Here is a 15,679-nt window from a genome sequence, read left to right as displayed (position 1 = left end):
ATAATCATAAATGTTTCTTGAGCATCAAATCCTGATATTAGAGTGATTTCTGAAGGATCATTTGACACTGAAGACTGGAGTAATGATGCTGAACATTCATCTTTCATCACAGGAATAAATTACAGTTTAAAATATTTTTAAATACAAAACAGTTATTTTAAATTGTAATAATATTTAACAATATTACTGTTTTTATTTTTATTTTTTAAATCAAATAAATGCTGACTTGGTGAGCATCAGAGACTTATTTTTAAAACATTAAAAATTGTACCGATGCCAAACTTTTGAACGGCATGTATATATGTGTATGTATATTTATATATGTATATTTATATGTATATGTATATGTATATGTATATTTGACACTGCTAAGTGTTAGTGTTATATTTCACACAGAGCTGCAAGTAAGAAAACAATTAAAAGGTGCATGACTCCCTGAAGAAGCAAAAGTGCCAGAGCTGCATTCCATTGACTCACATATTTAACTAGATTGTCACCAAGATGTCCGTTCATTTGACCAATCAGTCAAACCCTTTCCTTACCCTCACAGGTTACACATTCACAGAGCCTGAAACCTGAGACGGGATCGGACACTTCTTCGCACGCGAGCGTTGAAGGATTATAAGACCAGCTCATTCAGAAGCCCAAGACCTTTCTCTCTTCATACTGGTGCAGAACTGAGGATTGCATGCAACGAGAAATGGGTGAGAAATCTGTACTCATATATATATATATATATATATATATATATATATATATGCATTTTATTTTAGATTAGTCAGTTAGTGTTTGACCATAACTAATTCATTGTACCATTTTTGTATCATATCTGTTAAAGGTTATAGTTCACACAAAAATACTTACACAAAAGAAAAGTTTTTGATGAATGCTGGAAAACAAACAGTTTTGGTGACCATTGACTTACATTGTATTGGCAACAAAAAAACATTAATTTCTTAAAATGTTTCACAAAACAAAGAAAATCACACAGGTTTGGATAGTGAGAGAAGTAACTAGGTCAGTGATAATCTCAAGGCAAATCCCAAGTAATTAGGAAGAAAAAAATATCAAAGGAAAGTCTTTGCTTGTTAATTCCCTCCCAAGTTTTCAACATTCTTTGGCTACGTTTGGAATGAAATATTAATATCTATATTGTGCACCAATCTAAATACTGTATGACCTAAAGTCGATTTAAAAATAGTATGTGAAACCTATGCATTTGCCAGAATATTTTGTGTAGGATACAATGGGGCTAAAGGCACACCTTAGGAAAAATGTGCTTTTCACTCTTCCCATAGTGTGTGATTGGAGAAAACAAATATATGTTTGTATTGAACATTGATGGAGCTACAGATTTTGTGTGAAAATAAATCATAAAAGTGGTTTATTTTGTTTAAAAATCAAATAAATTTTTTGTTTCAATAAATATACCATCATTAAAATATGTTAATATAAAAATATCTTTTAAAAATACAGAAACAAAATTATTTTAAAAAGTAAAGAGCATTGAAGGAGATCCCATAATAATTTAATATTATTAATTAATTATTAATTCATTTAATATATTTTCATCATATGATATGATTAATATAGATTTTTTTTTTAAATATGATGGTTTCATTATAAATATGGTGATTATCTCTAAGCTGAAAACCCAACTTAATATATGATATTTCCCATCTGAATCTGCACTCATGTCAACAAATGGAAAAGTTAGCCAGATATTTATTAACTTGTTATTTATTGTGCCTTTTATCCCAAATACCACACTTTTGCTGTTATTGAAAAACTGCTTCAACTACCTTGAACAAAACTGAAAATCAGTAACAAGACCTTTATCTCAAAATATATTCTTAATTTTCAATAATAATTCTCATTTGCTACGAATAGATGCACTTTTATGATGGATAGATGCACTTTTATGATGGATAGATGCACTTTTATGATGGACAGATGCACTTTTTTGCAATTCACTGCCATTATAAAGCTTGGAAGCGTCAGGACATTTTTTAATATAACTCCGATTGTATTCGTCTGATAGAAGAAAATCATATACACCTAGGATGACTTGAGGGTGAGTAAATCATGGGCTAATTCTCATTTTAAAGTGAACTACTCCTTTAAATCAATCTCTCTCCCTGTGTGTGTGTGTGTGTGTGTGTGTGTGTGTGTGTGTGTGTGTGTGTGTGTGTGTGTGTGTGTGTGTGTGTGTGTGTAAACAGCACAGAAGACAGCACTGATAGTTTATGCCCACCAGAGTCCCGTCTCATTCAACGCTGCTGCGCGGGATGTCGCTGTCGAGGCTTTGACGAAGCAAGGCTATAAAGTCCTGGTGTCGGATCTCTATGCGATGAGCTTTAAATCCTCAGCTACTGCAGATGATATCAAGGGTAGGAATTTGCTGTCATGTAACATCCTCAAATATCTACTTTATGTACAAATGTAAGGAAGATATAAACTGCATTTATATTAAAAAGCTACAACTATGCTTCTTTAAACGCCTCAAATGTAAAGTTATTCGCTGTCAAAGTGACGCCAAAATGAATGGGATTCAATGGAATGCTAACAGCAGGTGGGGGTCCGCTCATCAATGGCGGCGCCCGGGGAAGCTTCAGTTTCCGGCTGATGGATTGCCCCCTTGGAAATTCGCTATCTCTGCGCCTAAGTAGCAGTGATAAAAAAAAATGGTGGCGTGTTCGTTTAAGTTGTCAATGCTGGTAAATGACCATGGTATAAGCGGGATGATCCACGGCTAGCTGTGTAACAATAAACCATTTCAATGCACTATATACCAGCTTCCTCTTGCTCTGATTGGTTGTTTACCTGAACATGCTCCTAAATAAATAAAACTTAATTTAATGCACAGCCAGCCGTGGATTATCCCTAACTTAATTCACACCTTCCAGCCAATCAGAAGCGAGTATTCAGACAGACCATGGTATAGACGCAGCTTTTTCGGCAACACTTGATCAATTAATACTAACACTTTCTCTTCTATTCTATATCTATTCACACACACACACACACACACACGCACACGCACACACACACACACACACACACACACACACACACACACACACACACACACACACAAATGGTTTTTATACTGTACACACTGTATATTCTGTCCCCTCACACTAACCCTACCCCTAAACCTACCCATCACAGAAAACTTTCTGCATTTTTACATTTCCAAAAAAACTAATTCTGTATGATTTATAAGCTTGTTTACCCATGGGGACCTCAATTTAGGTCCCCACTGTGACACGAGTCCCCATGAGTCTGTGTGCATTCAGGTTGAAGTCCCCACCGGGATAGAAAAACAGGTACACACACACACACACACACACACACACACACACACACACACACACACACACACACACATACACACACACACACACAAAAAGTACATGTACTGTGTTAGACTAAACTGGGAAGGGTCATAGCACTTGCACATTGTTGTCTAACTGCTTCTGTTGTTCTCATTTGTAAGTCGCTTTGGATAAAATGCTAAATGAATACATTTACATTTACATTTATGCATTTGGCAGACTCTTTTATCCAAAGCGACTTACATTGCATTTCAAGGTACACATTTGTGACCCTGGATCACAAATCCAGTCACGAGTCGCACGGGTATATTTGTGGCAATAGCCAACAATACATTGCATGAGTCAAAATTATTGATTTTTCTTTTATGCCAAAAATCATTAGGATATTAAGTAAAGATCATGTTCCATGAAGATATTTTGTAAATTTACAACCGTAAATATATAAAACATTTATTTTTGTGAGTGAATGCAACACGTTCGCGAACATAAATGCACACCTTTAAAGGAGATTTTCTTAATGTTTCGATTTTTTTGCATCCTCAGATTCCAGATTTTCAATAGTCATATCTCAGCCAAATATTGTCATATCATAACAAACCATACATCAATGGAAAGCTTATTTATTCAGGTTTCAGATGATGTATAAATCTCAATTTTAAAAAAACTGACCCATGTGACTGGTTTTGTGGTCCAGGGTCACATCTACATTCTTATCAGGTCTTGCTTTCCCTGGGAATCGAACCCATGCCCATGGCGTTGCAAGCGCAAATGCTCTACTGTTTGAGCTACAGGAAAGGAACATTATATTAATAAATGAATAAATTTATTATTATATTACTGTAACTATCGCAGGTGATCTGAAGAACCCTGAGCACTTTGTGTACAATGAGGAGATGATGGCGGCATGGCAGGACGGGCGATTGAGTGACGACGTTTCAGAAGAACAACACAAGCTGGAGCAAGCAGAGCTGGTGATCTTTCAGGTAATACTGCCATACTCATGTCAAAGTACAGTGTCATACAGTACTGTGCAAAAGTCTTAGGCATGTTAATACCCCGCCCTAAAAAATAGTTTTAAGTCAGTTATTTATATCTTTTGCTGTAGTGTATCAGTTGGAAATATCAGTTTACATTTCCAAACATTCTTTTTGCCATTAATTGTAATAATCCAGTGAGATTTGTGTCTGCACAAGGAGTCGGACAACAGCCGGTGTCCATCGAGTCCGTCTGTTATTACATGAAGAAACTGAGACAGACTAAACCAGAAGAACTGCAGGAACGTCTCCGAGACGCTTGAAGAAACCTTCCTGCAAAGCTCCCTGAAACACTATGCGCAAGTGTACCTGGACAAAAGACGTTTTAAACGCAAAGGGTCGTGACACCATATATTGATTTGAATTAGTTAATAGAAGTTAAATCATAAATAAATTCAATTTGTGATTTTATTTTTGAAAGCATTCTCACTTTACAGCATTTTAACACGAGTGCCAGTGCTTTTCACAGTAGCTTTGCAGGAAGGTTTCTTCAAGCGTCTCATATACATGTTAACATGCCTAAGACTTTTGCACAGTACTGTATATTTCACCTCGATCTCAGAACCATAACATGATCTGATTATATCCACAGTTCCCTCTCTACTGGTTCAGTGTTCCTGCCATCATGAAGGGCTGGATAGACCGAGTCTTAACTCAAGGATTCGCCTTCACCCTGCAGAAGATGTACGACAACGGCATTTTTAAGGTTTGAAAAAGGCTTGTTTTGTGCACCTGACATTGTTGATTCATGTTTTTGTGATTCTAATGGTGATCATATTTAGTTAAAATGTCGTGCACCATTCACACCAGGATAAGAAGGCCATACTTTCATTCACCACTGGGGCGACAGAGTCCATGTTTCTGGCCGACGCCGTTCACGGAGACATCAATGTTCTCCTTTGGCCTTTACAGGTGAGATACATTTCTCATATCATGACTTTTGTTTGACCTTTCTGTTCAGTGTACTAGTTTCACAGCTTAAAACATCCCTCCCAGACAGAGCATTTATTCAAATTATGCTGCGAAAACAAATCTTTGTGCAAATTTGTCGGTCATTAGGATTGCCAACCGTCCTGTAGGGGAGAGCTTTTTGACTTTCTCAGTTTGTGTAAATCCACTTGGGGTTCAGAGTATTATTATTATTTTTTTCCTCACATTCATTTCCCACATGTCCAGTACAATTATGTGGTTTTGTTTAATTAATACAGTGTATACTTTTTTCTTAATTTACCCTGAAAGAAGGGAAGTGAAATGTGGGATTTAAAATGTTATCTGATCTAATCAAAAAATATACAAGACAAACTAAAATATTTTCTCAATTAATATACAATTGTTAACTTTTTCATATGAAAAAATGCCATTTATTTAATTATTAAAAATAAACTAATTTTGGAGTTTGACAACAAACACACTGCAAAACACATCTATACAGCATAGTTCAAAACATAATAATGATAAATCATTTCTGAACATTGACTCTCAGTCTTTATTCAACTTTTTCTCATGGTTTCTCAATAGAATTCATAAAATAATAGAACATAATAGCGTAGTTTTAACAGGGGCTCATTGTAACGCAGTGTGACAACATGCCCCGCCTGCACAACTGTGATTTAAACCCGGCGAGTGTCTTCTGCTGGTTAGATCAGCATTAAAGAACTGTTAAATAACAGATATAAAATAATATCAGATTTGTCTAATTTTAACAAAAAACAGAGATGAAACATTTACATTTACATTTTCAATGCTGGAGTTCATGTGTAGAGCCTCTGGTGAGACTTCCAGCACAGTTTCATGTTGCGTCGAGCCTTCTTAGTGTTTTAAAAATAGTGATTTTGATGCTATCATAGTCGTGCCCCATTCACAAGGCATTTGACCTTAAAGGAGAACTCCGGTCAATTTTAACATTGAGCTCATTTTTTTGTACATTTGGAGTGCTGTCAATACAGAGAACAACGACAAAAATCGGTGTTGCCTACACCGAGTTATTCTATTTTTAAAATTTGCACCCTGTTGACTTCAATGGGGCAAGTACTAAACCTGCTTTTAGCCTCTTAACATCCTTGATGTGTCATTACAAGTGCACAGAAAATGTGAGTGATTCCTTCAGAGTGATCACGAGTGAATCTGACTGCAGTAGATGTGAAAGATATGTATAAAAATGATGTTATTTAAGCCAGCGCAAATACCTGTTTACATCCTGTTCTCTTACGAGAGGTCTCTCGTACTGCGTAAGATATCTTACGCTAGGGGAAAATCCTTTTCCGCGAGATATTGAAGCCAAAAATTATCCTTAATTTTGTAATAATGCAAAACGCGTTGCAGCAGCAATGCAGACATAGGCGAGACAGCTCGCGCGCCTATTGGCTGCTCTGCGGCAACTGCAGCAGCCTATCGAGCGAGGCCTGGCGTGACGTCAGACCCAATCAGGGCACTTCGCGCCCGCTGCGTCACGTCCCGCCGAAATGGGCGTGGTCTAGGCCTATAAATATCGCTCGCAGGCAGCTATTATCTGATTTTTTCATCCTTCAAGCGAAGCACACGCATCGCTGGAGCTGGATTAGAAGCCGCGCCGTCGAGAGAGAGCACCTTCAGCGGGACGAGTCACTGAAGTCGCTGGCCGCGCCGCCTTCCTGCCTTCCTGCTGCGCTTTCCGGCGCTCATATCCTTTCTCTTTATTACACTGTATTTCTGTGTGTGTGTGTCGCCGCCGCGTCTTTTTTAGAGCTAGCGTCTTTTTTAAGATGCCTTCCTGCGGCTCGTGCAGAGCCACACTCAGCGACGGGGACCGCCACTTGATCTGCGTTTCCTGCCTGGGTAAGGAACATGCAGCTCTCGCGCTCGCTGACGGCGGATGCCCTCACTGCGAGCTGATGGCAATGGCGACTCTGAGGACTCGCCTAGCCTTCTTCACCGAGACTGCTCCCCCGCCCGCCGCGGCGTCGCGCCGTAAAAAGCGCCGTGCCCAGCGGGCCCCGGAACCCTCCCCCAGCCGCCAAAGCTCGCCGGTTCGCCCGCCTGCTTCCCCGGCTTCTTCTGTTTCGCTTCCTGACGGACAGCGGCCGCCGTCTGCCGCCGCTTCCGTTGATATCGCGGATGAGGAAGCCCTGCTGGGAGAGGATGATCCCTGCTCTATCCTGGCGTCAGGCAGTGAGGATTGGGCGGGCTCCGAGGACCCCGCACCCCCTGCCCGCTCATCGTCAGGCAAGAGAGCTTCCATCGAGACGGAACTCACGCGAGTACTCGCACAGGCCGCGGCGAGCCTCGGCCTCGAGTGGTCTTCGCCTGAGCAGCCCGCTCACAACCGGCTGGATGGATTTTTCCTGCCTGGGGAGCGCGCTTTGCCTGTGTCCAGACCGGCGCCTTTTCTTCCTGAGTTACACGAAGAAGTGGCCAAGTCCTGGAGCGCCCCCTATTCTGCTAGAGTGCGTCCTGCTGTTTCTTTGGCATTCTCCACCGTTGACGATGCCAAGAACAAAGGATACCTCTCGCTGCCGCCGGTTGAAGAGGCGATAGCGGCCCACTTATGCCCGCCCTCCGCTGGACGGCGCGCTAAGCCGGCCCTACCCTATAAAGCTTGCCGCACGACGTCAAGCTTGCTCCACCGCGCTTTCTCCGCCGCCGGGCAAGCTGCGTCAGCGTTGCACACCATGGCAACGCTCCAGATCTTCCAGGCCGATCTCCTCCGTAAGCTGGACGAGGAAGGACCTGACGCGATCTGCGTACCGGACTTAAGGAGTGCCACGGACCTCGCTCTTCGTGCTACTAAGTCCGCAGCACAAGCCATTGGACGGACTATGGCTTCTCTCACCGTGTCTGAGAGACACCTCTGGCTGACGCTCTCGGAAATGGCCGAGTCTGAACGCACCGCGTTCCTCGACGCCCCGCTTTCCGCTACAGGCCTCTTTGGATCCTCCGTCAAGGATTTCGCGGAGAGATTCGCAGAGGTACAGAAAGCGTCTCAGGCTATGAAGCACTTCCTCCTGAAGCGCTCCAGCTCTGCAGCAGGCCGTGCAAAACCGTCTGCTCAGAGCTCACAGCCACAGCCACCGTCCACTGCCTCCACTTCACAGCGCCGCCAGGCCAGAAGCGCGAGACCGCGCTCCCGCTCATCCGGTCGCCGCCCAGTAGGACGCGGCCCGCGACCTAGGATCACGGTGAAGCCCGAGGCCCCGAAGTCGTCCTAGCACAGCTAGGAAAACGACGGTGTTCCAGTCCCGCTGCGGCCGGACTCACACCAAAGCTACTCGCTCGTCCAGTTCCAGAAAATGTGACTGTTCCAGTGTTTTCTGCAGCCAACAAGTCGGTTCTGTCACCCGCTTGCCTGCACACAAATGCCGTTTTCACGGCTACCCAGATAAATCCCCAAGAGAGTGTATTTTCTGGTGTCCCGGCCACGGCCGTTGGTGTTTCGTGTGTAGTAAGAATGCCCACTGCCCAGTGCCCATCCCTACACATAAGCACAGCCTGTCACACAGGGCTCGCGCACATAAAACCGACTCAGATCGGTTGCGCTTCAAACATGGTGAACGTGCCCACTACCCAGTGCCCACTAACACCACGTTATGCATGTCTCACGGTTTCTGTAAAAACGAAACCAACGTGCACTCGCTTCACGCAAGCGAACGATGTTTTCGGTGTGATAAATGTGCCCGCTGTCCCGCGCCCACATCCACACATAGACATGACAGTTCCCACGGGAACCGCCCAGCCCTCCCCCTCGCGGTTAACCACCGCAGAGGAGTCGAGCGCAGGCAATCTGCCCGCTGTCATCAGCGCGCCCCATGCCTCAAATGTCACGAGCGACACGCTCGTGTTGCAGCACACCGAAGCTTCTCCATCGCTGAGCGAGCGGAGCGTGCTTCGTATTCGACCCCTAGCTATCCATGCAGACGCATGGGCAAAGCTACCCGGGGTCTCGAAGTGGGTGCTGAACATTATAGAAAGAGGCTATTCGCTGCAGTTTCGCCGACGCCCTCGAGGATGAAAGTGGTGTCCACGGACGCGTCCACCTCGGGATGGGGAGCGCTGCTCGAGGGCAGACCGTTCTTCGGCCAGTGGTCAGAACGGGAGAAGCTCCTGCACATAAACTGCCTCGAAATGCTGGCAGTAGACAACGCGCTGACGCGTTTTTGTCCCCAAATAAAAGGTCACCACGTCTTGGTCCGTTCGGACAACATGTCTGTGGTGTCCTACATAAATCGCCAGGGCGGCATCAGATCCGAGAAACTGTACAGGCTGGCAGAACGCCTCCTGGTATGGGCTCAGTGCAACCTGCGCTCGCTCAGAGCGGCGCACGTGCCAGGGATCTTGAATTTAGGACCGGACAGACTGTCCAGGAACAATGTTCCGGCCGGCGAATGGTCTCTACACCCACAGACAGTCCAACTGCTGTGGAAGAAATTCGGCAGAGCGGAAGTGGACCTGTTTGCGTCTCAAGAAAACGCTCACTGTCAAGAATTTTTCTCCAAGAGCAGGAGCGCGCTGGCCCATGTGTGGCCCCGCCGCCCGCTCTACGCTTTTCCCCCCGTCTCTCTCCTGCCTCAGGTGATAGAACGGATCAGGGAAGAAGGATGCTCAGTACTGCTGGTAGCACCGTTCTAGAAAAACCAACCTTGGTTTCCAGCCGTGATGCAGTTAGCAAGTACTGCCCCGTGGCCAGTACCAGTGAGGAGAGATCTCCTCTCACAGGCCCGCGGCTCGATCTGGCATCCTCACCCGGAGCTATGGTCCCTTCATGTCTGGGCCATCAACGGGTACATGTTGGACTCCCTAAAGGAGTATTAAACACGATCACGCAGGCTAGAGCTCCGTCTACAAGGCGACTCTATTCTTCGAAATGGTCAGTGTTTTCGGGCTGGTGCACAGCCCGTGGTGTGTCACCCACAAACTGTGATGTGACGGAGGTGCTTTCCTTCCTACAAGAGCTGTTGGATGGGGGCAGGGCCCCCTCCACGCTCAAAGTTTATGTGGCGGCTATAGCAGCGTTCTCAGAAACAACGCTTGGTCAGTCAATAGGAAGGAACGATTTAGTCATCCGCTTCCTTAGAGGAGCTAGGAGACTGAATCCTCCCAGACCTCCCTCAGTCCCCGTATGGGACCTTTCTACGGTTCTGGAAGCCATGAAAGGTGCGCCATTTGAGCCTTTACAGTCAATCGATTTGAAACACCTGTCTTTCAAAACGGTGTTTTTGCTGGCTCTCGCTTCAGTGAAGCGCATAGGGGATCTGCACGCGCTCTCTGTGAGCGCGGCGTGCATGGAGTTTGGGCCCAATGACTCAAAAGTTATACTCAAACCTAAGCACGGTTATGTTCCAAAATCCCTCAACACACCGTTTAGGGCGCAGATTATCTCTCTGTCAGCCCTGCCGGTATCTGGTGAGGAAAGAGACGCGAGCCTCCTTTGCCCAGTCAGGGCATTACGAGCTTATGTGTCTTGCTCGTCTGTTTTCAGACAGACGGAGCAGCTATTTGTTTCGTTTAGCGGACGTTCTAAGGGACTAGCCGCGTCGAAACAGAGCCTATCCAGATGGATAGTTGATGCTATAGCGCTGGCGTACGCCTCCAAGGGCATGCAGTGCCCTTTGGGTGTCAGAGCGCACTCCACGAGAGGCATGGCCTCTTCGTGGGCCTGGTCAAGTGGGATTGCCTTGCAAGATATTTGTATGCCGGCAGGCTGGGCCTCCCCGTCTACATTTATAAGGTTTTATAACCTAGAGGTTCCCGCCCTGCAGGCCAGGCTGCTGTCGGTCTAAACTACCAGTATTATCTGACCTGATGCGTTCAGCTCAGAATGCTGCGTTTGCTGAGCACAGCTCAGCGTTCGACAGTATAAAGCTGGGCAAACTGTGTAAGACCCACATTTTTCCCCATCAGTTCAGGCCGTACCCCGCCCTGTCTGTATGATGAAATTCGCGTCCCATCGACGCTACTTTATGTGGAAAAGTGAGGCTGCACCCCTCCTTCTTCCCGGACTCCCTGTGAGTTCACTGAGTGATTGTGCACTATATGTACCCCGGGCTTTCGCCCTTGGGTCTTTGGTGTCAGATCTCAGCATACACGGCGTTTTACATTGGGTCCCCTAGCGTAAGATATCTTACGCAGTACGAGAGACCTCTCGTAAGAGAACGTACTCGGTTACTAACGTAACCTCGGTTCTCTCTAGAAGAGGGAACGAGTACTGCGTATCTTGCCGTGCATGCACACGCTCTGGTTGCTTCGATGATGAAAAACCAGATAATAGCTGCCTGCGAGCAATATTTATAGGCCTAGACCACGCCCATTTCGGCGGGATTTCACGCCAGGCCTCGCTCGATAGGCTGCTGCAGTTGCCGCAGAGCAGCCAATAGGCGCGCGAGCTGTCTCGCCTATGTCTGCATTGCTGCTGCAACGCGTTTTGCATTATTACAAAATTAAGGATAATTTTTGGCTTCAATATCTCGCGGAAAAGGATTTTCCCCTAGCGTAAGATATCTTACGCAGTACTCGTTCCCTCTTCTAGAGAGAACCGAGGTTACGTTAGTAACCGAGTACGTTTTCGGGTGAAGTCCAAAGTAGTCGATTGCCGAGTTCACGCGCATAGGTTTAGTTACCTATGATCACACGCGTGAACTCGGCAATCGACTACTTTGGGCTTCACCCGAAAAACAGGATGTAAACACAGGTATTTGCGCTGGCTTAAATAACATCATTTTTATACATATCTTTCACATCTACTGCAGTCAGATCCACTCGTGTTCACTCAGAAGGAATCACTCACATTGTCTGTGCACTTGTAATGACACATCAAGGATGTTAAGAGGCTAAAAGCAGGTTTAGTGCTTGCCCCATTGAAGTCAACAGGGTGCAAATTTTAAAAATAGAATAACTCGGTGTAGGCAACACCGATTTTTGTCGTTGTTCTCTGTATTGACAGCACTCCAAATGTACAAAAAAATGAGCTCAATGTTAAAATTGACCGGAGTTCTCCTTTAAACGAAAATACGGTCAATCTTAAAAGTGCCGTTTCCATACTAATTATGGTTTTAAACGAAAGTTTGCCTCGGGAAGATTAACAAAAAGACCCTAGGTTGCATTTTGGCGACAGTTATGCTTTAAAACTGTGACATGTATTTGGGCTGGGTAAAAAATATTGATTTCTCGATTTTAATCGATTCTCATTTTTACGAACCGATATTGATTCTTAAATCCCAAGAATCGATTACGCTAGTCATCCTGTTTTCAGTTGATGAATGAATGGAACATTGTAGCGCGCATTCCATCCAATAAATCCCAATAATATTTGTGCGTTGTTACTATTGATATGAAAGTCTCAGATTTCAAATTACCTGCATTTTCTTATGAAATTCAAACACATAAATAACACTTGGCGCTGTGGCGTGAGATCGCTCAAGAGAAGCACATGATCTTCTCTTCCGGCTTAATAACACCAGTTACCGACTGAAATAAACATGAATGAGCATCTGAAAGTGTGTTAAAAGACCGTACAACTTATCGAAATCCGTATCATGTGACATGGAGTCGCTCAATCAGTGTTTCAACCGTGGAAAGACATCAGTAAACAATGTCATGTAACGTCACATTAACCTCAGAAAAACCAGATCCAGTGACCATTAACTCGTTAATCAGCTAGAAAAATGAACTCTAGAGAGGAGCATTTTGCTAAATATATGCACCATATTACATATTCATTATAGTTTTTATTGTTCTTCAATTTTTAATGCATGTTTGAATAAATCTGGCAGGTTTTTATGACAGCCACCATTTAAATGTTTATATTTCATATAACTTTATTATTATATAAATAAATAAGTGTAATTTAAGTGTTTGTACACAAATCAGTTCATTTTTATCTTCATTATTATAGTAGGCTAATGAACCCTATAGGCTAACACTGACTCCCATAGTTTACAGCATTAGTAAAGAGATTTGTTTTCCTTGAGAAAATTTGCCATGTACTGTACCTGATATCCAAAATAATCAATACTGAATCGGAATCGAATCGAATTGCAAGCTTGTGAATCGAAATCGAATCGAATTGTGAAATTTGCGTCAATACCCAGCCCTAACATGAATGGTGTCAGAGAAATGCACTAAAATATAACGTCCACTACAGTGGACAAAAGTCTATTCATGGGTCCCGGGAGGATATGATACGACATCTTTGAGATTATTATTATAATTTTTTTAACAATGATTAAGAAAAATGACGCTTACAAAGAGTTTTTGTGTTTTCTTGCACACAGAATGGAGTGCTGCGCTTCTGTGGGTTTCAGGTCCTCGCTCCTCAGATCTTCTGGTGTCCGGCGCACTCGCCAGCGAGCGTGAGAAGTCAGATGTTGGAGGCGTGGCGGGAACGGCTCCACGGCGTGTTTGCAGAAAAGCCCCTGTCCTTCGCTCCCACCGAATACTTCGACCTCAGTTTCCAAGGAGGATTTCGTCTTCGGCCGGAGGTCAGAGAGAAGTGTGTGTCTCTCACTCACGGCATCTCCACAGCTCATCATTTAGGAAAACCTCTTCCTCCAGACAACCAGACCAAAGCTAAGGAGAGCTGAAGGATACAGCGAGACAACGCTAATCACATGTTCAAAGGATCGTTAGCAGAATAAAGGAAGTTTTAAGAGAAATGTGCTTGAGATTATAATATCAGCCTGTCATTTATGCCTTATATAACCAACATTATACCAGCAATAAGCAACTGAATAATGTGACTAATCAATAATTCTTATGTTTACTGATATCTATTGTTATTTTAGTATTTATACTCATCTTGGTGTCTTAATGAAGTAACTTGTCAAATATAGATTATTATTTGACTATTTTGATTTTTTTTTTTAGATGTCATATTTGTAATACTTATTAGAAAAATCTGGGCATTTTAATGTGTTGACGCATCTGTTGTGTTATGATGCACTCATAATCATGATGTTTTACATTTTGAGATTTTGACTACACATACAAAAAATAAATATAAGAAACTACTATTTTGGTTTGGATGTTGTTGTTTTTTCTTTCACAGAATCTCAAGATTTTTTATTTATTCTTTGTATAATGTATTCTTTGTATAATGTATTCTTTGTATAATGTATTCTTTTAAAATAATTGATGTAAAATTATGTTGGGTAAATAGCCTAAATGAACAATAAAAAAAAGTCAACTTTAAATATGAAGGTACATTTTAACTGAAAGGTTGAATTGTGTTAATAATAACAATGCTGTTTTTGATTTCTTTGTGTTTCATTATTGATTAAAATAACGTTAGATCACTGTCATTAAACCAGCTGGTTTCCACTGTGACAACATGCCCCGCTATTGAGCCGGCTTGTTTATTAGCTGTTTTTTTCTTGGTCAAAAACGGTGGAAATGTTCAACAGCTTTTTGTGTGTCTTTAAACTGACTTTAAAAACTAAATCTACTTTTTTTCTTTTTCTTTCATTGAAACAAATGACTAAAAAAAACATTGATTTAAAATTGATTTTTCCTATTGAGACATTCAAGATTCATAGAATTTAGTTAACATAGTTATAGTATAACATGTTATATTAACATTACAATATAAAGAATTTCTCCATAAAGTTTAACAAAATTTCATTCTTTTTATTTTTAATTAACTTTAACGACTTTAGCGATTCCATCTCGATTAAGAATAAATTACATTTAGGTATGCGTTTTGCAGATTTTTGTTTATGGATGTAATATTTACCATGCAAGATGTAGAAGTTCACCACAACATTTTGCTTCTACATCTTTTAGAGATCATTTATAATTCACCTTTCTCGGGGCAAAAAGAAAAGAACTAACATCAGACCAAAATTTTAAAGATAAATCACTGTTGTAAACTAAATCTACTTTGAGACACTTTTATTGACAATTTGCCACAGTGTGGTGACTTTTTATTGAAGGGTCGATGGGACCTTTTTTTATTATTGAATACAAAATCTGAATACTTACCAATACTACAAAACGGCATAAACAGTCAATTATACAGAGAAGAAAAATAAAATAAAAAAAATAAACATAATAATACATCAAATTAAATAATAATAATTAGATTATAAAATACAGATTCGATTATCAAATACAAACATATTACACGGTTTTATTGGATTCTGGCAGCTGATAAGCATTTTATTTCATTTCTGACTATAATAAACAAAGGAGGAGATTTAAATAATCTACATTTATGTCTAAAGCATTTTGCCAATAATATAATGTCATTAATCACAAATTAAACAACAATCTTTGGTGCCCCGGTGTGGTGACAGATCGAGTCTCCCCTACGCGTTGACGTCACAGGCTCACGCACACTGA

General features: G+C 42.3%; 1 protein-coding gene across 3 annotated transcripts in view; it reads left to right on the top strand.

The window, feature by feature from the left end:
* Nucleotides 1–14,350, top strand: part of LOC308686309 (NAD(P)H dehydrogenase [quinone] 1-like) — a 41,650-nt gene extending 27,300 nt beyond the window's left edge. For all 3 annotated transcript variants that reach the window (XM_081394707.1, XM_081394706.1, XM_081394705.1), the window contains 6 exons: nt 551–704; nt 2,223–2,390; nt 4,191–4,321; nt 4,965–5,078; nt 5,183–5,284; nt 13,615–14,350. In XM_081394707.1, the coding sequence (XP_081250833.1) occupies nt 689–704; nt 2,223–2,390; nt 4,191–4,321; nt 4,965–5,078; nt 5,183–5,284; nt 13,615–13,923 (840 nt within the window). In that variant the 5' untranslated portion in view covers nt 551–688 and the 3' untranslated portion in view covers nt 13,924–14,350. The remainder of the gene's footprint in view (nt 1–550; nt 705–2,222; nt 2,391–4,190; nt 4,322–4,964; nt 5,079–5,182; nt 5,285–13,614) is intronic.
* The last annotated feature ends 1,329 nt before the right edge of the window (nt 14,351–15,679 follow it).

This window comes from Scardinius erythrophthalmus (assembly GCF_964197995.2).
Source record: "Scardinius erythrophthalmus genome assembly, contig: HAP1_SCAFFOLD_120, whole genome shotgun sequence".
Taxonomy (NCBI): domain Eukaryota; kingdom Metazoa; phylum Chordata; class Actinopteri; order Cypriniformes; family Leuciscidae; genus Scardinius; species Scardinius erythrophthalmus.
The sequence above is the reverse complement of the archived record's forward strand: the minus strand, read 5'-3'. Positions and strand labels throughout refer to the sequence as shown.